General features: G+C 47.3%; 1 protein-coding gene across 2 annotated transcripts; it reads right to left on the reverse strand.

Annotated features, from left to right (window-relative positions):
- Positions 1 to 1,676: 1,676 nt before the first annotated feature.
- Positions 1,677 to 27,727, reverse strand: GNL3L (G protein nucleolar 3 like). 2 transcript variants are annotated; one of them, XM_060138610.1, is made up of 16 exons: positions 27,619 to 27,727; positions 25,320 to 25,388; positions 18,848 to 18,888; positions 17,910 to 18,017; positions 17,057 to 17,173; positions 16,234 to 16,317; positions 15,568 to 15,703; positions 14,542 to 14,645; positions 12,666 to 12,810; positions 10,546 to 10,633; positions 9,886 to 10,060; positions 9,657 to 9,799; positions 9,212 to 9,348; positions 7,333 to 7,460; positions 3,593 to 3,812; positions 1,677 to 1,983 (listed from the first exon to the last, which is right to left on the reverse strand). In XM_060138610.1, the coding sequence occupies exons 2-16, from the start codon at positions 25,336 to 25,338 to the stop codon at positions 1,901 to 1,903; spliced, it is 1,728 nt and encodes a 575-aa protein (XP_059994593.1). In that variant the 5' UTR covers positions 25,339 to 25,388; positions 27,619 to 27,727; the 3' UTR covers positions 1,677 to 1,900. The 2 variants fall into 2 exon arrangements, with proteins under 2 accessions (XP_059994593.1, XP_059994594.1); XM_060138611.1 differs by lacking the exon at positions 27,619 to 27,727 and adding an exon at positions 27,546 to 27,563.
- Between the last annotated feature and the right edge of the window lie 162 nt (positions 27,728 to 27,889).

Raw genomic sequence — 27,889 nt, forward strand, 5'->3', positions numbered from 1 at the left:
TCCCAAATTCTTATCCTGACATGACTACTTTAGTTCTTCTGTTTGACTTGGGCCAAATTTTGTTCCCATGATGTTTCTTACTCAACGAGATACCTCTTATTCCTAGTATTTAGTTACCAGTATCTCTTAGGAGTATTAGAAAATATTTTTAAAGTTAAATTATGAATTGCCATATGGTTATAAAATGGCATTAGCTGTCCTGGTATGCAATTTTTCATTGTAGCACTATTATCTATCAGGAGATTTTGATAGGATAGTGTAAAGTAAGTTGGACCCCATTAAAGAGTATTTGGAGTGGCATTTTATCAAGGCCCTATTTTTTAAAGCCAAAAAAAGAGAGAATGTATTTAAAAGACTTGATAACAGAGGCTGGCACACCGTAGGTACTTAATGTTAAGGAGGCAGTACAATGCAGAGGAAAGGGACTGCATAATGTTTTTATCACACCTGGGTTCCAATCCTGGCACCACCACTTAATATGTTGTTTTGGGTACTTCCTGACAACTTTGAGCCTATTTATCTTTCATATGGGGAGACTAACCTCTTACTGGCACAGCTGTATTGAAGGCTAAAGAAGGTAACAGGTTTTCAGGGTCTGGTTCAGTTTGTGCTCAAGCAGTATGTAATTCTCTCCTCTGGCTGCCCCAGAATGCAGAAGTGGTCTGCACTTCCCTGCCAACCATCCTGCAACCAAGGGCCTATCACACGGTTCCAGTCTCAGGATTTGAATAGGGTGACAGCAAGAGAGGCAAGGCTAAGATGTGGCTGTGGATCCACAGATGATGTGGAAGTTTGGGGTGGGGGGCAAAGCCTGCAATCTAACACCCATTCCCTTCAAACATGTCCAGTCTCAGGTAGACTGCTAGGAACTGAGGTCCTATGCATAACCCAAACAACCCCTGGTAAAGTAAGATACTGTGTTTCTGTTGCCATCATTTACCCTAGTCCCTTTCTGAGGGGCCCTGACACTGCCTGGGTCTTTTTCTGATGGAGTATGCTCCCCCAGAAGAGGTGGCTAATATTTTTATGGGGTATAATGTCTTCTAGACACCAGAAAAGGAGTTTGCTGGTATACCCCTGATATAGCAGCTCTTGAGGATGCAGCCTATGAATAAATGATACCAGAACTCTTTTGAATCATGGAATTCAAATGCTGGTGCTGGGTGAGACGGGGTCACACAATGACGGGTCCCAGCCAGAGTGCTTCAGTTCAAGCAATTCCAACTCACAGTCTGCCCAGAAATGCCCCACAGCAGCAACCTACCAAGAGGTACCTTTCTTCCCCTTTGTGTAAACAGGCAGTGCTTACCACACCTCAGCACCAGCCAGGCTTGTGTGTTGTCTTCTTTCCTCTATTCTATCCCTAAACCCTTCCAGAGACTCAGAAGGCTCATCACTGTTCCCCCTACTCCTGCTGCCACCCAAGCGAGGATCTGTGGGCTTGGGTGGGAGGAAGATGTGTGACCTGCAGCCCATTGCAGGGATGGCTTGCTGCTGAGCTTTGTTGTAGACTGGTAAAGAAATCATCACCCCCACCACCACCGAGGAAGCCCCAGATCTACGAGCAGCCTAGCCTCCAGTTGCATGTTTAGCTCTCCAAGAGGGTTTTGTGAGGGGTCGGCCCTCCAACCAGCCCAACCTATAAGGTGGGGGATAAATTGTTAGCATAAGGGATCTGCTGATAATTTTTTTTTAATTTCTCTTGAAAACAGAGTACAGATTAAATAAGGGTATTGGGTTTGTCAGTTTCAGACACTTGGGACTTTTTTTTCCCAGAGAATGGAGGGAAGGGGGGTTGGGGGAAGGGGCTCTTTTAATTTCAGGGAGAAGCAAACCATTTCATCTGTTATTTCCACTGGAACTGATGCTTGGAGTGGGGGAAGGAGGTGAGATCAGTGGATCAGTCACCAGCACTGTCATCAGCATTGCCAGAGAGGTCAAGGGCGGACATCATGGAATCAGACAGCTTGCTGGCGAGTTTATCTGCAGATGGAGAAAAATGGGCAGTCACTTGGTGGCTGGCTTGCCAACAGGAGGCCTGCAGGAGCTAGCCTACATTTACCTTGGTCTGCACCAAACTCCCAAACTGGCTCCCTAACCGCCCCCTCCCCACCCAACACTAAACAAAACAACTGGTGAGCTAATGGCAGCCACTGCTCAGCCTCACAGGAAGACCCATTTGTCTACCTATGAAATGATCACCCCAAAATAGCTTGTATCTCAGAGTGTCAGAGTACTGAGCTTCAAGTATTTTTCTCTTCCTAGTATCAAAACAGCTGTTTTCTTTTACTGTGTTGAACTTATTAGCACTCTGCCATGACCCTCAAAGCTCTCACGGCAAAGGGGCAGGATGGCAGTAGGGGCTTTGAGCCTGAATGCTCACCTCCATCCTCCAGCCACACCTTATTGTTCCTCAGGATTCCCCTCAGACATCACCTCCTTCTGGAAGCCTTCTCTGATCACCCCTACCCCACCACGACCTCCAGGCTGGGTTAGGTTCCCGCACTGTGCTTTCTATGTCTTCACAGTGATCACTTTGTGTTGCCAATGTCTGTTTTCTCGTCTCCTCCCCACTCCCCAATAAGACCAGCAGTTCAAGAGCAATTCATCTCTGTATTCCCAGGACTCAGCGTGGAATCAGGCCAAGAGCGAATGGTTATGAACATAGTCTAGTTCAAAGAACAGGGCTCATGGGATCAGTCAAATCTAGGTTTGCATTTTGGCCCCATCAAATACCTTGAGTGTGTCACTTAATGTCTCTGGGCCCCAGTTTCCTCACTTAACAAATGAGAATAAGACTTTTGCAATGAGTTAGTGAAAATTAGTATAGCATGAAGACCTAAATGGACCAGCCATACAGCAGACCACCATTGAAATGAAGGGAGAAGTTCTTTTGTGAATTGATGGGGAAATATCTATAATATATATTGAGTGGAAAAATGATGTGGCAAAACTATATGTTCAGGAGACTAGCCTCTGTCTACAAAAAGAGAACAAAGAATATACAGATATTTGCCTGTGTACCTATCTCAGGAATGAGATACAAGAAATGGTTGCCTCTGGAGGGATGCCTGAAAGACTGCGGGATTGGAAGGAGACATTTTATTGTATATTCTTTTGTACCCTTTGGATTTTGAATATATCGCCTATTGATAAAGTAAACATATATAGCCTGAAAGCTTCTTAACACATAGAAAGCAGGTGATAAATAAATGGTGGGTATTTGATACATAAAACTAGGCCAGTGGTTCTCCAAGTGTGGTTCCCAGAGGAGCAACATCACCACTAACTGGCAACCAGTTAGAAACACAAATTCTCAGCGCCCTGCCACCCACCCACCCAAGGTCCAACTACTCAGTTAGAAACTCTGGGGGTGGGTCCCAGAAACCTGTGTTTTAATAAGCCCTCCAGGCAATTCTAATACAAGCTAAAGTTTGAGAACCACTGTGCTAGCAGGTAAGCCTCCTAACCCCTCCCTGCCCCCCAACCCTGGCCCGGGGCTGGACACATGGAGATGCTCATTCAGGAGCCCCTAATTAAGGTCTCAGGTAGGTTCTTTTTGGAGCACAGGGGTGTGGTCAAGTGCCCCTACCTGTACGCTTCTGGAGCTTCTTCTTATTCTTCAGGGCAGATGCCAGAGCCTGGCCCTGCTGCAGGGGGTCTGTCTCCATGATCCTCTGTAGCATCGGGCGGCGGTCCACTGGGCAGACATCCACTGAGCTGTTGTTCCTGGGGTGAAGGTCCACATTGCGCTTAGCCCACCCCATCTGATGACGGTTTGGATTGGTGCAATACCCAGTGAGATCTCCGATCTGGGGAAAGAAAGGACAACAGTGAGGTCTGGGCCCCCAGAGTACCTCCAAAGACTTCTGCAGAGGAGGCAAGGACAGGCTTGCATAAGAACAGGAGCCTTGGAGCCATACAGAACTAATAAGCTTCAAGTCTGGCTCCACCACAGACTAGCAGGTGCTTAGTTATCCTTTCAGCCACAATTTGCTCATCTGTCAAATAAGGGTGGACAGTAGGTAGCTTGCATGGCTTTTACAAGAATAAAATGAAAAAGCAGAATTACTTGTCAATGACAATTGGTATTCAATGATTCTTTGTTCAAGTGACCCTTCAAGGTCTTACTCAATTTAACAAATATGTTCTGACACCAATTTTGTGCCTAGCTCTGTATGGGGAAATGTTGGAGAAATGGCTCGGATGCAGTCCCACCTTCACGAAGCAACCAGGCTAAAGAGGAAAAAACCCAACCACACCTCAAGTTAGAATGTAGTAAGTGCCCACCAAAGAAATGCAGCGTAAGTGACAGAGGCTGAGGGGATGGTGGTGGTCAACATACTTCTGCTAATGGAAGGGTCATTCCTGACTGAACACTGGAAAAGCAGAGAGCATACCTGGGCACCCAAAAGGGTGTCTATTTGGCTGTAACAGAAGATACATGTGGTCAGTAAAAGGTAATATTGACAGGAAGCTCACTATGTGCCACGTACCTTTCTAAGCATACACATATATGTGTGTGTTATACATATACATACATATGTATATGTATACATGTACTCACACACACCTGTGTATTAACTCATTTAATCCTTGCAACAATGTCTTTGACAAACAAGGCACGTAAGGTCACACAGCTAGTAAGCAGTAGAATAAATGAGAACCCAAGCAGTCAGGATTCTGTATGTATGACTACCTGCTACACTACAGTGGGTAAAAGGCAAGGCTACCACACTGTACAACTATGGGGTTGCGGGGGTGGGAGGGGGCACCATTTACAACATAGCACTCCTAAATGGAGTTGTGCAATTGAGTGGCCCTACTCAGGGCCCTGAACCTGAGCCTAGAATTTGCAGTATGGAGTAGGGAACTACTGCTGGTCCTTGAGGAAAAATGGTATGTTCTGGGGCTTATGGGCTCAGTGAGAAATATCAGGGGATGGCCTTAAACTCACAACTTTAAACTGATTTTCCTGTAAGCACTGGGGGGACTTTCGAAACTATGTGAAGATGGGAATGGCGTGATTCCTACCACTGCCCCAATGCAGGCCTCATCATTTCTTACAGAGCTCAGGCAACAGTTTCCTTCCTGGACTTCTTACCTCCACTCTGGCTCCTTTCTTTCCAACTTGATTTTTACCCCAGCCACTGGAGTGATAGTTCTAATACATAAACTTGACCATGTTGCTTCCCTGCTTAAGAAACCCTTCCAGATATTATATAGCCATCAAAAATGAACGACAGAGGATTTCCCTGGTGGTCCAGTGGTTGAGAATCCGCCTTCCAATGCAGGGGACGTGGGTTCAATCCCTGGTCGGGGAACTGAGATCTCACATGCCGCGGGGCAACTAAGCCCACGTGCCACAACTACTTAGCCCCCGCATGCCACAACTAGAGAGAAGCCCTCGCGCTGCAACGAAGAACCCACATACCACAGTGAGGATCCCGTGTGCCACAACTAAGACCCGATGCAGCCAAATAAATAATTTTCTTTTTTAAAAATGAAGGACTGTTCTTTAAGTAATCATGTGGAACAATCTACAAGATGAATTTGTAAGTGAAATAAGCAATGTGCAGAACAATAAAAACAGCATACGACTATTTGAATTGAAATAGATCTGTTGGGACTCCCCTGGTGGCTCAGTGGTTAAGAATCCGCCTGCCAATGCAGGGGGCATGGGTTGGAGCCCTGGTCCGGGAAGATCCCACATGCCATGGAGCAACTAAGCCTGTGTGCCACAACTACTGAGCCTGCGCTCTACAGCCCGCAAGACAAATACTGAAGCCTGCACACTTAGAGCCCATGCTCCACAACAAGAGAAACCACTACAGTGAGAAGCCCATGTACTGCAACGAAGAGTAGTCCTCACTCACCACAACTAGAGAAAGCCCACACACAGCAATGAAGACCCAACACAGACATAAATTAATAAATAAATAAAATTTTTTAAAAAAGCATTGAAATAGATCTGTTATCTGCTTTTATATATATATGTGTGTATAAAGATGGAGTAGCTCTGAAAGGACACTCAGGAGGGGGCAGGGTGGCTGGGAGAGAGAAGCAGGAGAGAGATTTACTTTTACTGTATACCCTTTACCTTTCCTTTTTTTTTTTTTGGCCACGCCACACAGCTTGTGGGATCTTAGTTCCCCGACCAGAGATTGAACCCAGGCCCTCAGCAGTGAAAGCGTGGAGTCCTAACCACTGGACCGCCAGGGAATATCCTACCTTTTCAATTTTATACCATGTACCTAATCAAAAAAATATCTTAAATAAACAAAATGGGAAAAAAATTTTAAACCCTTTGCCTCCCCTCCCCCACAAAACATAAACAACTTTCAGTGTTTACCTATTACCCATGGTTTAAAGTCAAACTCAAGGCCTTCAATGATCTGACACCAGATCCATCTTTCCCCGCCTCTACCCTCACTCCAGTCACCTCAGACCACTAGTGATTTCTGCAAAATAACACGCTCTCACCCTTTTGGGTCTTGGCACGCGCACTGGCTGAGCCCCTGACCACAGGTTGCTGCCCCCCTTGCCCAGAGAATTCCTCAACCTTCAAGACGTGGCACAAGCATCAAGGCCCCCTGGAATACTTCCCTGACCCACAAGTAGTATAGGTTAGTTAGGGCCCTTAGATCCATGCTTTTCCAACCTCTGCCCCCAACCCCAGCCTGTGTGTCTCCCATCACAGTGTAGATATCCGTGGTTGAAACCACTAAACTGTGACCTCTCGAAGGGCAGCGATGGGGGACTGGCAGACATAGAGGCTGAAAAAGCCTCCAGAGATCATAGCAGAGCATATCTACTTGATCCTGGGGAGCCATGAAAGGGCAGGTGACCTTTGGGACCTGCCATATGGAACAAATGTCCAGGTGGGAGACAACTGGAAGGTTAGGCTAGGGTTACAGGAATGGTAGGAATAGAAAGAGGCCAAGAGCATCTCTTAAGATTTAGGCAGGAGAAGCCACAGACTTGGTGACTGACTGTATATAGGATCCAGGATACTAGTTAGAAGGAAGGAAGAATCAGGGTTGCCCAGGTTTGTAACTTGAAGAAGCGGGTGGATAGACAGGGATCCTGTTCTCTAGGCTAGAGCTGGGCTGGGAAAGCTACTTGAGAGAGCATGCCTCCTCCTTGGACCTGCCATTGCTTGGCAAAGGATGCACCCTGCCTAGCACCCAGGGAGCCCACAAGGTATGAATGAACAACCCGCATCTCCCCAGTATTATAGGCGGACCTTGTGGGAGCCAGGTGGAAGGGACTGACCATTTCCCAGAGCCCGGGGTAGAGGAGAGTGTTGCCATGAAGAAAGAGAACAGGTACCTTATACACCGTGGTTTTATTTTCCATGGCATCTGCTATTTTCACCATAGGAGAATGGAGCCACTTGATCTCCATTTCGAGCGGGTCCATGTCACCCAACAGCTCATCAGGTTCTCCAGTGGCCAAGCCTTTAACACAATAAATACCACTGTCAGGGCCCTGGCTCCTCCCTGCTACTAGCCCCCTGGTCAGGCCTCAGTGGAAAGGATATGTGGACGCTGCCCAGGGTAGTCAGGAGGGAAGGCTCTTTTATTCCTGCTGGGAGGCCACATGACAAATGATTCAAGATGTGGGTTTTGCAGTAGGGTACTCGCCTGCTGGGAGCTGGTCTTGGAGCCTCAGCTTCCTCATCTGGAAAATGAGAATGCCACAAGCCCTATAACAAAGGGCTGCTGTGAATTACAGCAGAGGGTACCTGAAATGCACTGGCCTGAGACACTGCTTTGTAAATGGCAGCTACTGGGATTCCCTCCCCAGGACCGGGCCTCTCTCCCTCTCTCTCTGGTGCCTTGCCTAGAGCTGGCCTCCAGTGCAAACCACAAATGTGTCCATTGCCCTGGGCCTCTAATCCCTAATCTTCAAGATTCAACACTAGGGCAACTAGGAAATTCTCACTATTAACCACTCCCTCTTCTCAATTTCCGGGACCTCTATCTTTTGCCAAAGTACATTCTCACTGCCAGAGCCCTGCTTGCCCTCACACACAGCCAGAGTCAAGCATCATCATAAAAATGTGAGCACTAATTCCTCCCAGCTACCCACTTAATAGAAAAGCAAAGTTCAGAAAAAGGGCTGACTTGCCCAAAGCCACATGGGGGTAGGCAAGCCTCTTGTCCTCATTTGTAATCCAAGCACACTAAAAGGCCCAGAGAAGGAAAGCTACTGGCCCTCAAGAGAAACAGGGTAACTAGAAGCCAGGCCAGCCAAGGCTTTCTCCACTACCCACGAGTGTCCACAGACAGGCCCAGAGATCACCGGGTACCTTCCTTGGGTGGGATAGAGAAGAAAGGAGCCATCAACCAGAGCTGCAGATGGTAGAGTATCTGAAGAGAACAAACTTCCTACAGGAGTTTCTGAAAGTCATACCTCTATACCTCAACAAATAACCATCTTAATAACAGCTAATATTTACCAAGCATGTACTATATGCCAGGCAGTGTTTTTACATATCAAATAAGTCTTCACAACTATCTTATCAGGTGGGTGCTACTGTCCCCATTTTACAGATGACATCATTGGACATGGAGAGCTTAAGAACTTGTACAGCACCACACAACACTCAAATTTTAATCCAGGCAGTCCATTCTTTTAACCACTTAGATACTGAGTTGGGAGAATCTTCAAAACAAGGCAAGAGAGCTAGTTTGAATGCCACGTCTGCCTGTCAATGACCATGCACCATTTAGCAAATATCACCTTTCTGTGTCTCAGATGCCTCACCTGCCAATGTGGATAAAAGTAAAAATCTAGAAATGGACATGCAATGGCTGTGACAAAACCTGGAGCAAAATGAGAGAAGGGGTTTTTGAGAGGAGTATCTCAGTCCACTCCAGGCCTCAAGAGATGGGGAAAGGAACCTCACACTTCGTAAATACCTCACCATGTTCCAGGTACTTTGCTGATTTTTTTCCTATCTACCAAGAGCCCACAACCAGCTGCCTCCCTACCCCACCCCACCCCCATATTCCCATGACCCAGATTACAATTCTCCACCTTGTGGGAAAAGACATTAAGGTTAAAGCTAGTTAAACAGTTTTCCCCAAGTCAGAGTAGAGCCAGAGCAGGGGGAGGTCAAATGTAGGACCTGTTGTCAGGTCTGTGTGGCTCTACTAGGGCAGGACCAGGTGCCAGGCAGGCCAACCTACTCGCCCTTACTTACATTCCATGGTGTCCTCATTGGCCTGCTCAGTATCCTCAATGTCGAAGACCTCAGTCATCTCCTTAACGATCTCAGCACTGAGATGGGCAGGCAGAGTGTGGGTGGAGGGTGGGAGTGTATAGAAGCTGATCTTCCCGCTGAATTGGGAGGTGGGAAGAAATTGGTGATCTCATTAAGACAACAAATGACCAATCAAAGAGAGAATGAGTTCTCAGGTCAGAAACAGTGAGGGTCAACTAGAAAACCCAGACAGTTGCTTCTGAACAAGAGGTTGAGCTGCTGGATAATCACTGGGCATAAGTTGCCAAGCAGGATGTGACCTGGTGCCTTGGACTTCCCTACCCAAGAAGTTAGGCTGCCCCGCCGCTGCAGTGAACACAGATGATCCCCTTCGTGGAGCCTGACTCCCAGCAGGCTTCACCCTTACACCTAGCCCCCTCCTCACCTCACCCAGTCAGCCAGGACAGCTTTGGCTGCCTGCTCCTGACTGTATATGCCCCCCTTCTTCTTCTTCCCCAAGCGGTGGGCCACTGCAGTCAGAAAGTGCTCAGTGGTCTGGAACCCAGAGACACCGTAATAGCTGGAAATCTGGTGAAGAGAGGAAGAAGAGAAATCATGAGGAAGAACGAAGGGCCCTTGGAGCAGGGTAGGGCATAAGCAAGAGGCCCGCGTACCTCCTCCAGGTTGCAGCGCTGAAGAATGGTCTCCACTGGGGTCACAGGATCCGCCAGCTTCTGCACATGAATGCAGTTGCACAGGATGGTGCCCACCTCCGAGTTGGGTCCTGGGACAATGCCCGGGGCATCCAGCAGCCTGATGAATTTGTCCAGGTAGACCTCCTGCATGAACCTGGGGTGGGAGAGGGGAGATATGAGGACACAGGACGGTGATAAGCCCAGATGTGCCTGGCATCCTCTAGGCTCCAAGCACCCAGTTGAGAGAAGGGGTGGGACAGATGGCACACAGGTGAAGGCGGAGAGATATGGGGTCTGATTCCAGTCTAGCCTCCACCACCGGGGACTGAGCTGCAGGACCACAGGCAAGCTTCTGACTCTCTGAGCCTGTTGCTTCACCGAGGAAGTGGAGCTGCTTATTCAGAGCCCAATCTTGCATGGTGTCGGGAGGCTTCAAGGAGCTAAGTGGGGGAAACACCCAGCTGGGTGCCTGACCCACAGCCAGGGTGTGCCAGGTAAATGAGGGCTATTAGTGAGACTCCCATGCCCAGGGAAGAATCAAAGGCTGGTCCAAGATAAGGGACAGGGGCTGAAGGCGTGGGAGTTGGGGGAATGGTAGGGTGAAGGATCTGTGAAGTGGGGGAGCAGGCAGGTGCTTACTTGGTGACCCCAGGAACGGCTCCCACACTGCACGCACGGCTGCGCTTCAGGCTATTGATCAGGCTGCTCTTCCCAACATTGGGAAGGCCTACAAAGGAGCAGCAGATGGCTCAGGGCAGGAAGGGTCCTCAAGAATATCTGGGACAGCCTGTGTGTGGGAGGCCCAGGCAGGGGCAGTGTGACCAGGCCATGGGGGAGCCAAAAACAGAGCCTGGCCTCCTGCCTTCCCATCCAAGGCCCTGACCAACCCCCTCCATGGTCTTTCTACCCCTCTCCTCCATATGTGAGCAACCTGGCTAGACGTGTCCCTCTTTCTAGATGTGGCACTCACCTCCTACCTACAAACAGCCTGGGAAAGACGCTCAAAGCAAGGCCTCTGTGACAAAATCCAGTGGAGGGTGGACACTGGGAAATGTTGTAAGACAGAATCATCCATCCTGGTATATAATTCACCTGGCAGGGGGTGGGGGGAGCTCATCTCCAGATGTCAGTCTCTGAGCAGCTTTCCGCCTGTGGTGCGTGTTTTTTTGTTTGGGCATCTGTGAGCACCTCTCAGCCTATGGATGTCCTTGTCTATTTCTTCCTCACTGGGTCTCTCATTCCCACCATTCTCTTTCTCTGTGTGCTAGAACTTACACATGTACTGCTCCCTCACAGATGTGCCTGTGTATATATCCCTCATGTATAGAAGTCTCTGTATATCTTCTGTCTCTTGGTTGTTCTCATTCTAAATGCCACTGCTTTTCCCATTTCTGTCTTTCTCACTCCATCTTTTTCTCTATCACATCTTTCTTTGTCTGTGTATCTCTGTGTATCTAAGCACCTCTTTCTCTGCCGGTTTGTCTCACTGTATCTCATTCTGGCCATTGTCCTTTCTCTCTAATTCTCCCCACCCCACCAATTCTACCTCTTTGTAATTCCCTCTATGTCAGCTCCTCTCAGCTCTTTCTGTACATGTTCCTTCTCTCCATGGGCTTGTCTCTCTACATGTATGTCCTTCCGTACGTGTTCCACTGTGTCTCTTTTCTCTGTGCCTCCCTAATGCCCTCTGTATCTCTATTTCTCTATATATACATATATATCCGTCTCATCATAGACGTGTATCTGTCTCTGTGACTCTGGGGCGTGACTATGTCTGAGGGTCGAGTGTATCCGGGCACGTGTCTCTCCGTGGCTCTATTTCATTGGAGAGGGGAAGCGGAGTTGGGTGAGTGTATGGGAAGAGTTTGGTCTGCATGTATTTTGCCTCTGGGTCTGTACATGTCTCCATACATGTGGATGTGTACATGTGTTTGTGGATCTGTATGTGTGCATAGGTCTGGGGGTGCATTCCTCTGTGTCTGCATCTTTGTTCCTGCCTCTATGTGTATCTCCCTCTGAATCTCTCTCTATCCCTGTGTTTGACTCACTCATTCTTTCCTTGGGTATGCATGTCTGCCTCTCTACTTACATGGGAGGGTCTCTAGCCCTCTTATGTTTCTCTGCAAGTCTCTGCGCACACTTCTTTGTGATCATATCTCCCTCTCTCTGCATGCCTCTGTCATTCACATCTGTCTTCCCTTTCCACTCCCCACCAATCCCACCATTTGGCTTCTCAAATCTTCTGTGTCTACTCAGGTATGCAAATCTATACCTTTTTCTCAGTGTCCACCTTCACTTCCTCTCCCTGCGGGTCTATCTCTGCCTCTCTCAATTTCCCTGTTCCCTTCCCACCAGCCTTCCCTCAGTACCCTGGGTTCCAGGTTTGAGCCTCAGCTCTGCCTTGTCTCACCCAGGGCTGAGCCCTACAAGTCCCTTTCCCTCCTCTGAGCCCCAGTGTTCTTATCTATGAAAGGGAGGTGTTCACCCCTCCCTCCCACAGCTCTGGTAGAATGAGATGAGGCCAACTCCAAGCCCGGCCCCGCACTTTTGGTCCATGGTTCTAACACTCAAACCATGGTGGTGATCCTGAGTATGCCTTCCCACGTCCACCTATCCGAATTACAAATCACAAGACCCTTCCTGAACAGTTCCTCTCCTCCCCCCACAAAAGTAACATGAAGTTCCCAGAATCCTTTGCCCCAATGAAGCCCCTGCACAAGGAAGAAGCCTGGGTCCCATGACCTCCCCCAAGGCCTTACCCACAACGCCCACACGGATATGGGTGCGCACTTCACCCAGGCGGCAATAGTTCCCCAGAACCCTCATGAGATTTTCAGCTCCAAAGCAGGCTTTGCTTTTCAGCAGTGACTCAGAGGCTTGATCCACTGGCACACTGCAGCGATTCTGGAAAATGAGGGGTATTATAGAAGAGGCATCAGGTGGGAGATGTGGTCTCAGCTCAGATTTCCAACTTTCAGGGCCGCCTCCCTGTGATCACTGAAACCCCCAGCCTGAAGCAGAGGGCTTCTCACATAGGCCCTGAATACCTGCCATTTCCCTGCTTCCACAAGGCCTATTTTTCCACTGTCTTTGCACCTCCAGTCTTCTCTGTCCCTGCCTGTCTCTTGCCTCCCTCAGCAGGGACAGGATAGCATCCTTGCCTCTAGGCAGGCCAGGTTTGAGTTCAGCTCTGCCTCTCACAGGCGTGTGCCTGGCAAATTCTGATTTCATTCTCTGGGCCTCAGTGAACCTCGCCTACACAGTGGGGACGTTTGCCTCCCTGTCTGTGGAGAGAAGAGATGGTGCCTGGCCCACATAAAGTCTACCTTCCCTTGATTCCTCACACAGGTCAAGGTCATTTCGGCCTCCATCTCCTTACTCCTGATGCTACCTCCTCTGCCTACAATGCCCTTTCGGCTCTTCTTCTGTCCTTACTTACCTACCACAGTACTTCAAAATAGGAATTGACTTAAATATCTATTAATAAGAAACAGATTAAGGAGCTATATCCTTGAAGTGGAACACAAATGAAAGAAAACTGTTAAAAAAGGATGCTTATCACATTTTTGCCATGAAAAAGGCCAAAAAATTATAAAGGAGATATCATGTTTCTCCCAGATGAATAAAGATTTAAATGTTTAATGATATCAAATGTTGGCAAGGGCGTAGGGAAATAAGCCCTCTCACACATTCATCTATCCCATTAGTGGGAAGATAAATTGGTACAGCCACTGAGGGGTGGGGGTGGAGGAGGTGGGGTGCTGGGGAGCAATTTGTCAGTGACTAGGAAAATGTAAAATGCAAAAAGCCTATGACCCAGCCACTCTACCTCTCAGTGCCCAACCTACACAAACACTTGCCCACTAGCCAAGACGTGTAAGAGTACATGTTGTAGTACTGGTTATAATGATAAAAAAAATTGGAAACTAATTTTATTTAGCATCAAAAAGGTAGAACTCTATAGAAAGATCTTCAAGGAAAAAAAAACAAAATGCAGGATGACATATATGATACTCGTAAACACTATTTTCTCTTTATAAACACATCCACATATAATATAAAGCACAGAAAAACATCTGGAAGGATACACACCAAACTAACAATGGTGGTTACTTCTGGATATGGATAAAAGAGTTTGGAATTGGAGGTACCAGCGTAAGGATATTCAAGCTTCCATCTATACAGCTGACCCTTAAACAACACGGGTTTGAACAGCACAGGTCCATTTATACGCAAATTTTTTCACTAGTAAATACTATAGTACTACCTGATTCGCAGTTGGTTGAATCTGCAGATACAGAACTGCAGATATGAAGGGCCAACTATAAGTTATACACAGATTTTCCATTGTGCAGAAGGTGGATGTCCCTAACCCCTGTTTAGTTCAAGGGTCAACTGTAATTGTTTTTATTTTTTCTACTTTATTTTTTTAAATAAATAAGTTTTATACCTGGTACAAAATTGAAAAAACAAATGTCCCCCAGGACCCAGTTTCTCTCCATCAAAGCAACAAATGTTTCTGTATACTTTAATATCTTACATTGAAAACACATTTCTATGTTAATGATATAATTAGAAAACAGTGTAGCCCCAGGCTATCCTGAAAGAGGCTAGATGTCCCTGGCCCCAGCTTACCAGGTTTTTGACCTGATGCTGGGTGCTGGCCTTGAAAGCCACAATTGGCAGCTCATTCCGAAGGTATTCCAGCCACTTCTCCACAACCTCCTTGGGGACCAGGTCTGGGGAAAATAGGAACAGAGAGGACTGGAAAGGAGAACATCACCTCGATGGCTCACTCTAAAGATGCAGCCACCCACATCCAAGACTTGGCCCACCTCCTGCCAACAGATATCTCCCTAGCACTGACAGTCCCTGTCCAGTCCCCAGGTTAGAGTTAGAAAGGACAGTCTAGTCTAGGGGACCAGTTGGCCCTCCCTGAGGAGACCTGTTTCCTCAAGGAGAATGGGTAAACAGCTCTATGGTCCTAGATGCCTTCCTTCCAGACCAGGGGGCCCAGGGTACCAGAGGCCTCCCAAAGACAGTGCTTCCCACCCCTCCCTGGATCATTCTAGGTTGGGCCAAATGTCAAGAATAACCTTGACAAAAATGGCTACCATTTATGAAGAACTGAACATGTATGTACCAAGCACTTTATCATTAATTCTCCAACAATCCTATGAGATTGGGACAATCACAGCCCATTTTACACCTAGAGAAACAGAAGCTCTCAGGTGACATGACTTGTCCAAGATCCCAGAGAAAACAGACAGCAAAACTGGGATGAGACCCAGACCTGAGTGACTCGTGAGCCGATGTGCTCTTCTGCCCCAGTGTCCGGGTTCCAGCTTGGGAGAAAAGAGGAACTCTCCAGGGTTGGCCAGTCACAGATAAAGCTCAAAATGGCAAAAACAGGGGACTGAAAGGCAGACAGGCTTTAACTCCATTCCCAACTTCTGCTGTACTGTGTGTGTGGTGTGTGTGTGTTTAGACAAGTGACTTCACCTCTCAAATCCCTGGCTTTAAAAACTCAAACAAGAATTCCTACCTTGCACAACTGTTATGGATACCACTGAGTTGCTGGGTGTCAGGGTCTGGTCCAAGCTAGTTTTTCAACAAGTCCTGGTCCCTGCCTTGCCTTACCCAATACTGCCCAATACCCACCAATCTTGTTCAAGACCAGGACCAGCTTCTTGTTGCCTTCTGCCCGCAGGACAGTCTCCTCCATTTGGAAGCAGCGGCAGCCCAATGGGTCCCTGGCATCCAGGACTTCTAGAATCACATCAGAGTATTCCACCACCTGCAGGGCAGGGAATGAGGGATGAAGGCAGGGAAAGAACTGGGTAGCAATCAACAGGCCCATGAAAGAAGAGGTCTCCATCTTAGGAAAAACAGAAGCAGAGAGGAGACAGCACTGGATTGATGCCCTCCCTAAAGGGCCTTAAGAAATGCACCCCCGGGACTTCCCTGGTGGTGCAGTGGTTAAGAATCTGCCTGCCAATGCAGGGGACACGGGTTCAAGCCCTGGTCCAGGAAGATCACACATGCCGCAGAGCAACCAAGCCTGAGCGCCACAACTACTGAGCCTGCACTCTAGAGCCCACAAGCCACAACTACTGAGCCTGTGTGCCACAACTACTGAAGCCCACATGCCTAGAGCCTGTGCTCTGCAATAAGAGAAGCCACCACAATGAGAAGCCCACGCACTGCAACCAAGAGCAGTCCCCGCTCGCTACAACTAGAGAAAGCCCACGCACAGCAACAAAGACCCAATGCAGTCAAAAAATAAATAAATGAATAAAAATTTTTTTAAAAAATGGGCCTCCATACCTTACGGAACTCCTTGTAATAAGCCTTCCTTGTGGCCTCATCATCCAACTGAGGAAACATATTTAATTCCTCCAAAACTTCCTCCTAAAGGGAAAAAAAGACAATGGTCCAGGGGAGGAAAGAGAGTGAGAGCTGTCTTTGGCAACCATGGGAGGCTGGGAGAGCCATGTGAGTCCCAGCCCACCAAAGAGCAGCTTGTATCAGCCAACAAAGCCAGGAACTAGAAGAAGAAAGGATAGACCCACATGGTCCATGTGTGTGCCTATTTGTAAGTGTGTGTTTGAGCACCAGCTAGAGGCCTGGGATTGCACCTGAGTGTATAAGGGAGAAATGTAAGAGGGAGGTATAAGTGAGAAAAACAATCTATGGGGAATGTGGGATGGAGGAAGCAAAATGTGTACTTTATATTAGAAAAGGAACTTTAAGTTGGAAAGTATATATTCTGTGAGATGAGACTATATGCCAGAAAGGCAGTAAGAGGTCCTAGAAAGAAGACTCTTCTCTTAACTTTCCCCTCACGTTCTCATTCCTTCTCTCCCCCTGTCCCCTAGTCCAACGCCTCCCCACTCCCAGACCCCAGTCTTTGGGTTCCAGCTTGGGAGAAAGGACCTAACCAGGGTTGTCCAGTCACAGATAAGGCTCTTCACCTCCCTCTCACCCTCCCTCCATGTCCCTACTGTTTCCCGTCCTCTCTGAGCTGATTCTCTACTCCCCCTCCAACAATCTCACACCCTTCCTCTTTCCTTTTCACAGATCAATGGCAAAAGATGCTTTTGAGCAAACCCACACCAGTCCTACCCAGGGGCAAAGACTGCTCTCTTACCTTGCGCTCAAACTCCTCCTGGCATCGCAGGACATCCTGACAATAGCTTTCAATGGTCCTGCGTCGGTGTCTCTCTTGCTCCCGGGCAGCCTGCTGCTTCTCCCTCATCTCCTCAACCTAACAAGTGAACGCACACCAGGGCTGTAGCTGACTAGGTCTGCAGTCTAAGGGAGGGATGGAAGACCAAGAGTAACAGGGAGCAGGTGACAGAGGGAGAAAACAGTGTGACATGGCACAGGTGGGAGGAGCAGGGATACAGGAAGGGAGAAGATATGACAGCAAGAGATAAGGGGTTTGAGAGAAAGAAAAAGACAAAGAGATGAAGGAAGGGAAAGTATGGCAGACACTAATACAAGGAAGATATGTGAAGCTGAGAGAGAATGTGTTCTAAGTAGCGGGAAGCACTTAAGACCAGAGAGGAAAAGAAAACAAGGTCCTGGGATGCTCCATCATTTACAGAGCAGCAAGAGACAGCAGAAAAGAAAGGACATCCAGGAGAGTGAGATGACAGGAAAGCCAAAGTGAGAGTGTTTCAAAAAAAAAAAATCATGGTCTCAAATGCTGAGAATTTGAATAACATGAGGGAAGAAAGTTATCCATGAGTCTGATATCAGAGAACATGCTGGTGAGGCTGGCAGAGGTCATTCCAGTGGAGCAATGAGAACATAAACCAGACAGCCATGGACTGGGAGGTGAGCAAATGGACACTAAATCAAGTATCAAGGCAACTGCCCTCTCTTCCCCTTTCCACAAACAGCCTCAACAACCCTAACAGTTCTGGCCTTTGCCTTTCAACATTTCTGTAGACCTGGCAGTCAAGCCAGGCCCTCTCTCTCCAAGGGAAAGGGCTTACCCTCTTCTTCTTTAATTCAGCCTCCCGATTGGCATGATCATTGGAGTGAACAAACTGGGGAGCGGAGGCCACTTTGGTGGCTGCTTTCTTCCCATTCTGCTTTGCAGGCTGGTCACCACACAACAGGGAAAAAATGAACAGACTTAATGAACACATGGAAATCACCCTTCCCAGCGGGTGTTAAAGCTGCTCAGAAGTGTAGTTGTTGGGGGAAAGAGGAGAGAAGCAAACAAAAAGGGCTCTGTCCCCAGAGGTCTGCCCATCTGACTAGAAAAAGACCCTTCTTCCCCTAGCCAGGCAGGGACGTGCAGCCCTTGGAACAACAGTAACAGCATCACCTAGGCACTAGAAATACCAATTATCAGATGCCAAGACAGATCTACCAAATCAGAAACTCAAGGGTAGAGCCCAGCAATCTGTGTTTTAACCAGCCCTCCAGGTGATTCTGGAGGGCTAGTTAAAGTTGGAGAACCGCTGCTCTGACCCAAGTCCTACGTGTCCACAACTTTCCCAGCAGGACCAGAAGATCCAGGAGCTGGGGCCAAAGACTGTTTGAACCTCCCTCCTCTCCATGAGCAATAGGGACTTGGGAATTAGACAGACTCAAGTCCTAGCTGTGCTACCTTGAACCTAAGAACTTTCTCACTGAGGCTCAGTTTCTTCATCTAAAAAATAGGATGATGACAATCCCTAACCAAGGTAAACCAAGCACAAAGCAGTACATGGCTTGTGGTGGGAACTTAATAAATGCTGCTGCTTCTCTGCTGAAGCCACCCAGAGAGGGAGGGAAAGCCAGATCTACTGATTCCAATGCAGTGCTCTGTTTGGAGTCACCCAATATCTACCTGGTTTTGTGGGCCTCTTCTAGGGTGGGTAACCTGTTCCTGACCTTGTCGTCAACAATGGGTATACCTTACCTGAGCGTGGAACCAACTTACCTTCTTGCAGCCTTTGGAACTTTTACCTGGCTTTTTATTTTCTAAAGAAAGAAAAAAAAGCCATCATCCACCTACCCAACATTTGTTGAACCTTAATGGAGGTCAGGCCACACTGGGAACCTAAGGAAGCCTCAGACACCATGTCTGTCTAGGCGCACAAGACAGACACGGAGCTGGCAGCAACAGTGTCAGAGGAGGTAGTGGATATAAATGTTCGGGGTATTCAGTGCAAACTGAAACAATTCTTAAGGGAATCCTGTGAAGAGAGCAACTTGAAGGTGCGCTTCTGACTCCTTTCTCTCTTCCAACTTCTAGCTGGGGCAGCTCAACAATTTTGGCACCAGGCTGAGGTGGGGGGCTGGTAGCATGGGAAAGTGATCTGAGGGTTAGGGTTAGAGTTAGGGACCCTGGTTAGTCCCTGGTTAGGGACTCTGAGGAGTCCCAGCCAGCTAAGCCAGAGTAGATGCCCTCAGCACTGTCCCTTCCTGCTGACCCTGCTCATGTCATTGCCTCCAAAGGGAATTGCGCTACACAGCTAAACTGCAACCTCCCTTTGATTTAAGGAGGAGAGAGTTCACCTTCTACAATCACGCCTTAACAAAGCCCAGCAACTTAAGGGGCCTCTTCCCACTTCAATGAGGAGTCCCGTCTGTCATCTCCTTCACAGCTGGCCTCTCAGAAAGAATGGCTTCCCTTAATTCTCACCATTTGCAAGGGGGCTAAAGGAATTCTTACAGGGGGAGGTTCTGGAAGGTCAGAATATATGCTACAAACAAATATAGGAGCAGCTTGAGATTATCAGAGAACAGGCTCCCCAATCACACTAGGTGGTTCACGCCAAAGCAGAGTTAATGTAGGAAACAGAGGAGTTAAATACTACTGCAGGACTTCTCTGGTGGCACAGTGGTTAAGAATCTGCCTGCCAACGCAGGGGACACAGGTTCGAGCCCTGGTCTGGGAAGATCCCACATGCTGCAGAGCAACTGAGGCCGTGTGCCACAACTACTAAGCCTGTGCCCTAGAGCCCATGCTCTGCAACGAGAAGCCCCTGCAATGAGAAGCCCGCACACCACAACGAAGAGTAGCCCCCACTTGCTGCAACCAGAGAGTAGCCCCCACTTGCCGCAACCAGAGGAAAGCCCATGCGAGGCAACAAAGACGCAACACAGCCAAAAAAAAATTTTTTTAATAAATTAATTAAATAAATAAATACTACTGCAAGTTCTTAAAGAGATTCAAGAAGATACTTCAAATGAACTGTGTGAGAAAAAGATTCCCAAAATTTGATATTGAATAAAAATTCAATTGATGTAGTGAAAAACAGAACAGACATCACTAATAACCAAATTAATAAGCTAGAAGGCCAAGGGAAGAGCTTGCTTAAAACAGGACAAAAATCCAAAGAAAAGTAAAAACAGGGGCTTCCCTGGTGGCGCAGTGGTTGGGAGTCCTCCTGCCGGTGTGGGGTACTCGGGTTCGGGCCCTGGTCCGGGAGGATCCCACATGCCCCGGAGCGGCTGAGCCCGCGAGCCACAACTGCTGGGCCCGCGCGCCACAACTTAAAAAAAAAAAAATGTAAAAACAGAAAATGGAGAATGGACTCAGGAGAGCTAGTATCTAAATTAACAGGAGTTCCAGAAAGAGAAAAGATACAAATGGAGAAGCAATTATTTTTTAAAATAATAGATGAAAGTTTCCCAAGTTGAAAATAGGACTGAGGCTTCAGACTAGAAAGGCGCATGGAGCATCAAGATTAACAAAAGACATATGCCCTAGGCATACACTGATGAAATTTCTGAACTCCAAGGATAAAGAGAAAATCTTGTAACTTCCAAACAGAAGGCATTCCCAACAAATGTGAGAGAAGCAGACAGCCTTCTCAAATCCACAATTCTGAACACTTAAGACAGAAGAATAACCATTACAAAGTACTGAGACAAGGGACCGTGTTCCAAGCTAAATTCCTATAACTGATCAATATTTCACTCTTACGTGAAGGTAAAAGACAGACATGTGCAAAGATTACCACCTGTGTTCCCTTTCTGGTAAAACTACTTGAGGAAGTATACCAGCAAAAATAAGTATAAAATCATGCTAAAGGTCTCACTTTGGAAGAGTAGGGCAAAAATAGTTATTTAACTTTGGTAAAGTGATAAAAAAAATTTAGTTATGCTTGATATAAATATGAATGCAATTACCAACGTAATTTTAAGTCCTGGTGGAGGATTTCTTTTTAACTTGTTAAACTTTTTAAAAGTAATAAGGGAATAAGAAGAAACAAACAAAAAATATAAAATAAGATGGTAAAAATCAGACCAAACATATTAGTTATCATAATGAATGTGAATGGGCCTAATCTCCCCATAACAAAAAAAAAATCAGATCCCAAGTCTCCTTTTCTTCCAAAGTACTCATGTTGCAATGAAAAGAATGTGAGGTTTGGAAGGAACCAGGTCTGGCCATTTTACTCAACAATTTCCATCGGCCTAACTTCCCTGGAAAATGAGGGCCTGCACTGGATACAGGCACACGATGAAAGAAAATACATCACTTAAAGTGGCGAAAAACGTCTGCTTCAGAGAGGAGAAGGAGAGGGGAGGAGAAGCGAGGAAGAGGGTAGGGGTGCAGTCACAACACTGCAACACTCACAACACTGCAACACCCAGGAGCCGCTGTTACTGTTTTTTAATAGCTTCAGAGAGAAAACAGCTACCATTTTTTAGCCAGCCATACCTAGGTTCCTGTTCTGGCTCAATAACTACCTAGCTATATGACCTTGAAGAATTTCCTTAAATCTCTCTGACCACCAATATCTCCATCCACCAACTCTCATATCAATACTCAAAGGTGGATCTCTCCATTCATCCATCATCTCCCATACTCTCACCCCACTACATCCCTGTATCCCCAGCCTGGCAGTGACTCTGCCCCCATCCTCCATCTACCCCTGCATCTGACTTCCCACTATGCCCTCTGAAACTCCCACTTAGGAGATCAGCACTCCCCTAATTCTTCCATCTTTTCTTGGGAACAATTCCTCAACCTCCTGCCTTAATAGAGACTCAGCTCTCCCCTGAGGACACTGCTTCACCTGCAGGCTTGAAAGGTGGCTATTAGTTTATATTAACATGAATACCTTGGAGCCAGTAGGTGCAGGAGGTATCTTGCAGACTCACCACTGCCAAACCAATTTCTCCCTCTTGTTAAAAAAGAGGGGGGAGGGGGGAATCCTACTTTTTTTTGAGACTGCTGCTATGCCTGTCACCTATGAGTCACTTTTCCTCTTTTACTGAAGCACCTAGCTCATAGCTTTTTTTTTCTTAATTATCTTTTTTTAATTTTTGGCTGCATTGGGTCTTCGTTGCTGCACGTGGGCTTTCTCTAGTTGCAGCGAGCGGAGGCTACTCTTCACTGTGGTGCACAGGCTTCTCATTGCGGTGGCTCCTCTTGTTGCAGAATACAGGCTCTAGGTGCACAGGCTTCAGTAGTTGCAGCATGTAGGCTCAGCAGTTGGGGCATGCAGGCCCTAGAGTGCACAGGCTTCGGTAGTTGTGGCATGCGGGCTCTAGAGTGCAGGCTCAGTAGTTGTGGTGCACGGGCTTAGTTGCTCCGCGGCATGTGGGAATCTTCCCGGACCAGGGATTGAACCCGTGTCCCCTGCACTGGCAGGCAGATTCTTAACCACTGCGCCACCAGGGAAGTCCATAGCTTTACTTTCAACTGAACTCCTGCCATCATCAACCTGGGCAACTTTGGTGATCACTGGGCCCCTTCCAATGCTCAGGTTTCCCACTTCCTTGACATCCCCATTCCATGTAGCCACCTGCCCACGCATTGCGTTGGTGACATCTATGATCATCATCTATAACTGCTTGTACTTCAGAAAGCAATCTCAGACACCCCTCTCAACTATCTTCAAGCACATTTGTTCAACCTCCTAGAGACTTCCAAAACACTGGCGCCACTCGGTTCTTTATTCAACGGCCACCCTATTTCCCTCCCTGTGCAGCTTACATTCCAGTCTGTCATTACGATGGATTACATACCTGTGCCACCAATCATTGATGGTTGTAAATCTTTTAAATGATAAAACGTACCCTCCTTTTTAATAGCCATTCAAAAACGTACAACAGTTGAAACTGTATGTGAACACTCTTTCTAGGGCTTCTCAATAACCTTCCCAGATTTAATCATTATCATTACCATTTGGGTCCAAGGTATCTCTAGCCCAGGGTGCAGGGAGCTGCACCATGAAGCACCTCCCCCATCTTCCGCTGCAATCATCCTAGTTAGTCTGATCAAGACTTCAGTTGCAATTTAACAGTGAAAGTCTTTGTTTTGTGTGCACATGTAAAGTTTTTCTATTTAATTTAATGTTCACCATTTTCCCACTAATGCAGATATGTATGATTGTTCTTTAACAGGTAATACAGTCAGATGGTTCCAAAGTAAAACCATGTCAGATGTAGAAAACAAACTTATGGTCACCAGTGGGGAAAGCGGGGGAGATAAACTGGGAGATTGAGACTGACATATACACACTACTATATATAAAATAGATAACTAATAACGACCTACTGTATAGCATAGAGAACTCTACTCAATACTCTGTAATGGCCTATGTTGGAAAAGAATCTAGAAAAGAGTAGATATATGTATAAGTATAACTGATTTACTTTGCTGTACACCTGAAAGTAACATAACATTGTAAATCAACTACACTCCAATAAAAATTATGAAAAATAAATAAAAATAAAACCATGTATTCTGAGAGATCTCCCTCCCACACTTGTCCCTAGCCACTGCAGTCCCCTCACCACAAGAAACCACTTTATTAGTTTGTGATGCATCATTCAGTTTCTTTATGCAAATAACAAATTTATATTCTTATTTCCCTCCATTTTCTCCCAGGCAAGGTAACATACTATGTACTCCTGTCAGCAACTTGCTTTTTTCACTTAACAAATCCTGGAGATCTTTCCATCTAACAGTTTTTCCATATAATAGTCTTTCCATATACTACTTCCTCATTTTTTTAAACTGCCAGAGTTCCTTTGTATGCATACACTCTATTTCACCAGGTAATTATTGTTTTTCATCACTATTAATAATCCTATTACCAATAAAAATTAATTAAAAAATAATACTTTTATTATTATCTTGTATTTGATATTCTTAAATAGAGTATAACTACTTTTGTTCACTTTTCTTGTGTTACGTGAAAAAATGATTATTTGCTTTTGGTATTAACATAACCAAAGTCTGATTCTTGATGAAATTTTTATGATTATATAAAGTAAGTGAATTTTTTTTCACCAAGCCCTACATAGGCAGGGCCACAATTCACACAGAATACAAGGCCACTGGGTTGCACAATTCTCATCCAGTCTATCCAGTGTGCTATCCAAATGTTATCATTTTCTGCTTGGGCCATAGCAGGATAAAGGCAGGGAAGCACAGAACCAGACCTGTCCTACTGCCTTTGCCTTCCCTCTTTTAAGGAAGAGTCCATGTATCACATTTGTCTTCTCCCTCTAGGCTGTAAGCATCATGGTGGGAGGAGGGGGGGATTGAGTTAGCACTATTAATTGAGACATTCTAGTGCCTGGCATACAGTAAGTGCCAAATAGCTATGCCTGGTCATGCTGGGCCCTTGGGACACAAAGATGAACCAGATGTCAGTGAGAAGTTAACAGTGTTGTGAAAGAGACAGACCCAATCATAGAGTCAACAGCCCTGGTTCCTGTGGGTACACAGACAAGTAGAAACCAAGGGAGGAGGTTAACAGGAGGGATTCCCAGAGGAAATGATGTATAAGTTGAAATCTGAAAAACAAGCAAGAGTTATCCCATTAAAGGATGAGAAGGAAAGGGAAAGAGTCCTGAAGGCAGAAAGAACAGCAATGTATCCACACTGTCTGTTTCATAGGTAAGAAAAATCCAAAGCTCAAGAGAGATCAGACAATAATTCAGTGGCAGACAGTGTATGCATCCTCTGAGGGGCTAAACTCCAAAGAGAAATGAAGGCTGAATCTTTAAAGCTAATACTTACAGACCACTTATTATGTGCCAGGCACTGTTCTAAGTGTTCTACCTATTTTAATTCATTAAATCCTCACAACAACACTGGTAGGCAAATACTATTACTGACTGGACAATTTACAAATACTGTGCGTCTGGACAATTTTTTTTTCTTTTTTTTTGCGGTACGCGGGCCTCTCGCTGTTGTGGCCTCTCCCGTTGTGGAGTACAGGCTCCGGACGCGCAGGCTCAGCGGCCATGGCTCACGGGCCCAGCCGCTCCACAGCATGTGGGATCTTCCCGGACCGGGGCACGAACCCGTGTCCCCTGCATCGGCAGGAGGACTCTCAACCACTGCGCCACCAGGGAAGCCCCATTCTGGGAAATTTTTTAAAATACTATGAATATTCATTAAAGCTTAGGATTGGGAAGAAGTGGTAAAAGAAACTCACTGTGTCTAAGTTTCACCATGATGACTAGCTTGAAAGCAGGTAGATTCAAATCTGCAGGCTTTTTTCTTCCTGTTGGAATGAGAGAAGAACCAATTTGAAGACAGAGAGAGGAACCACAATGCTATAAGCCCCTTCTGAGCCCCCTGAAGGCAAAATAAAATGTTAAAGAACATGATAAGGAAGCCCTAACAATTAGAGGAATCTGAGAGAAGGGGTTATACTGGAGCTGGCACCTGGTATGGCTGAGTATAATTAATTATAATAATAATATTACAGGGAAGGTAGTGTCACACTACCCAATGGGAAATTAAGTCTAAACCTCTCTTCCTGGGTGGAGTCAGTGCCTCAATGCATCAGATATAGGATACCCCAGGTAAGGGACTAGCACTAAACCTCTCTAAGGGGAGAGTGGTATGCAAGGACAATCTGTTTCTACAAAGGGTATTAACTGCACCTCTTTTCCCCAAATAGGGGGTTCTCATTTACCCTGGAAGTGGGAGGAAAAGACATATCCCAGGAATCTACCCTGGGGAAAAGGGACCTCAGAATAGGGCTTTTTATCTGTATGTCTATGTGGACTGAGGTCAGTGCAAAATCTTGGGGGAGGGGGGAAAAATGTGCACCTGTATGTATGGCTGGGGTCTGTTCCTTGGTGACAGGGGGGAGGAGGGCAGGATGCCTTTTGTCACTCTACTCCAGGATACAGAGGAACTAGATAAACCGGCACAGTGGCTGTGTGCATCTTCGCTGCATGGGAGAGGAGCACAAGTCTACATCTGTAAGTTGTGCAGGGACCGGGGCTGGGGGGTACTTTGAATCACTTTATCCTAGGGAGGGCCATGAGATGGGACTGATATACCGATCTCCACTACAAGGTGACATTAGTGCCATGCTAACAAAGGGGGGAATTATGCAGCTTTGCATGAATGGGGTCTGCACCTTGCCCGCAGTGGGTTACTCTAGCCCCTTCCATGAGAGATGGGATGGGGCACGATCTGTTTATCTCGTGTACGGGTTGAAGTCAGCAGCGTGTTAATATTGAAGGAAAAGGACCTCTGGTTCTCTGCATGGGGGAGGGGGGAATGCAGCTATACATTCAATGGAACGGCCCTTACAGTAGGTGGGGGGGGGGTTCCTGTGGGTTTTTTTCCTGGATAGGGAGAAAAAGATCTGAGCTCCTCTACCTCGGATAAGGGGGTAGCCCATATGCACGCACTATGGGGTGATCAGTGATGTCACTGCTCCTCAACATTGGAGGGCACCTCTCTGCTCCCTTGGGGTCTCTCCTTTCCTACAGTTGGTGATTCTAAATCCTTGGGGAAGGGGGGAGAGGAGGGATGATCTGTGTCTACCTAAAAAAGAGAATAAATCTGAGCCCTTCTTCCCCGGGTACCCCAGGAGAGGCAGTTCTGACTGTCTCTTCATGGGTTAAGGTCTGCTGTTGTTTGCTGCAGGGCATTTTTGGGTCAAGCCTTTACAAATTCAGTATGCCAGCACCTGGGGAGGAGGTGGTGAGATCTGATTTTCCATAATGGGGACTCACTCTAGCCTAGAAGGGGTAAATCTGCGTGCTTCTCTGTGGGATGAGACTTGTGCCTCCAAACACATAGGGAGGGGTGGTCTACCGCCTCTGCAGGAGCGGGGGCGAGACATCGGTCAATTAGTTACACGGGGGCGAGGTAGGGAGGTCTCTAGGTCTTGACGCTAAGGGAAGGAGGCTCACTCCTCTGTATATTAAAATTTCGGAGCTCCTCTATTCTGGTCGTCAGGCGGGGGTGGGGGTAAATACATCAAAGCCTCTGCCTAAGGGAAAAGGTGTGCGCTGAGGTGGATCTGTGTGCCTTAGCGCCAGTAGAAATCTGCGCCGTTCAGCCTCGTGAGGAGGGAGATGTGTCTCTTTACGGGTGGGGTCGATGTCGCCACACCTTCGGGGTGTCCACGCCTGTCTACACCGGGAAAATACGGAATGGAACCTCACTACCCTAAAAGGAGGAGGGCACTCGACGCTTCTCCACACAAGTGGGGTCTGTAACTCTCCATACAGTGTGTCCAGGGGTCTATACCTGTCCAGATGAGGTGCGTCCGTGCCCCTCTACCCCGCAAGAATGTGTTTGGGCGCATGTCCACAGGCGAGCAATCCCTGCCTCTCATCCGGGCCCTTCTACCCTGGAAGGAGCCCGACTCTTCACCTCTCTAGTCCAGGGCAGAGGGCGCCTCGGGTTTCACCTGAAATAGTTGATCCTTTCGGCGCGGCCGGCTGGGTGAGCGCTCACCACGAAAAAAGAGAGTCGTGCCTTACCTCCACTTCCGGAGAAGATCTGAGAAGAGAAGACAGTACAACACTGTCAGCCCACAGACTGCGCTCGCAGCATTAGACTTCGACTTCCGGATCCCAGCCTCGCTGTGAGCGTACCCGGGGGCGGGGCTTAGGATTGACAGCTCGCTCCCTCCCGTCCCTTCCCCGGGGCCGCGCTGGCCCCGCCTCCCGGACGCTCCGTAAGGTAAGGAAATAGCCGAGCAGGGGAGGCGGCGAGGCGGCGAGGCGGCGAGGGGGGGAGGCGGGGAGGCGG

The sequence above is a fragment of the Lagenorhynchus albirostris genome, chromosome X, assembly GCF_949774975.1.
Source record: "Lagenorhynchus albirostris chromosome X, mLagAlb1.1, whole genome shotgun sequence".
Taxonomy (NCBI): domain Eukaryota; kingdom Metazoa; phylum Chordata; class Mammalia; order Artiodactyla; family Delphinidae; genus Lagenorhynchus; species Lagenorhynchus albirostris.

Bases quoted from the DNA above. Each gene is read 5' to 3' on its own strand.
- GNL3L (XM_060138610.1), bottom strand. The intron at 18,018-18,847 runs GTAAGTTGGTTC...TGTGGTGACCAG, and splicing joins GTTCCAAAGGCTGCAAGAAG to CCTGCAAAGCAGAATGGGAA. The intron at 1,984-3,592 runs GTAGGGGCACTT...CTCCATCTGCAG, and splicing joins GAAGCTCCAGAAGCGTACAG to ATAAACTCGCCAGCAAGCTG.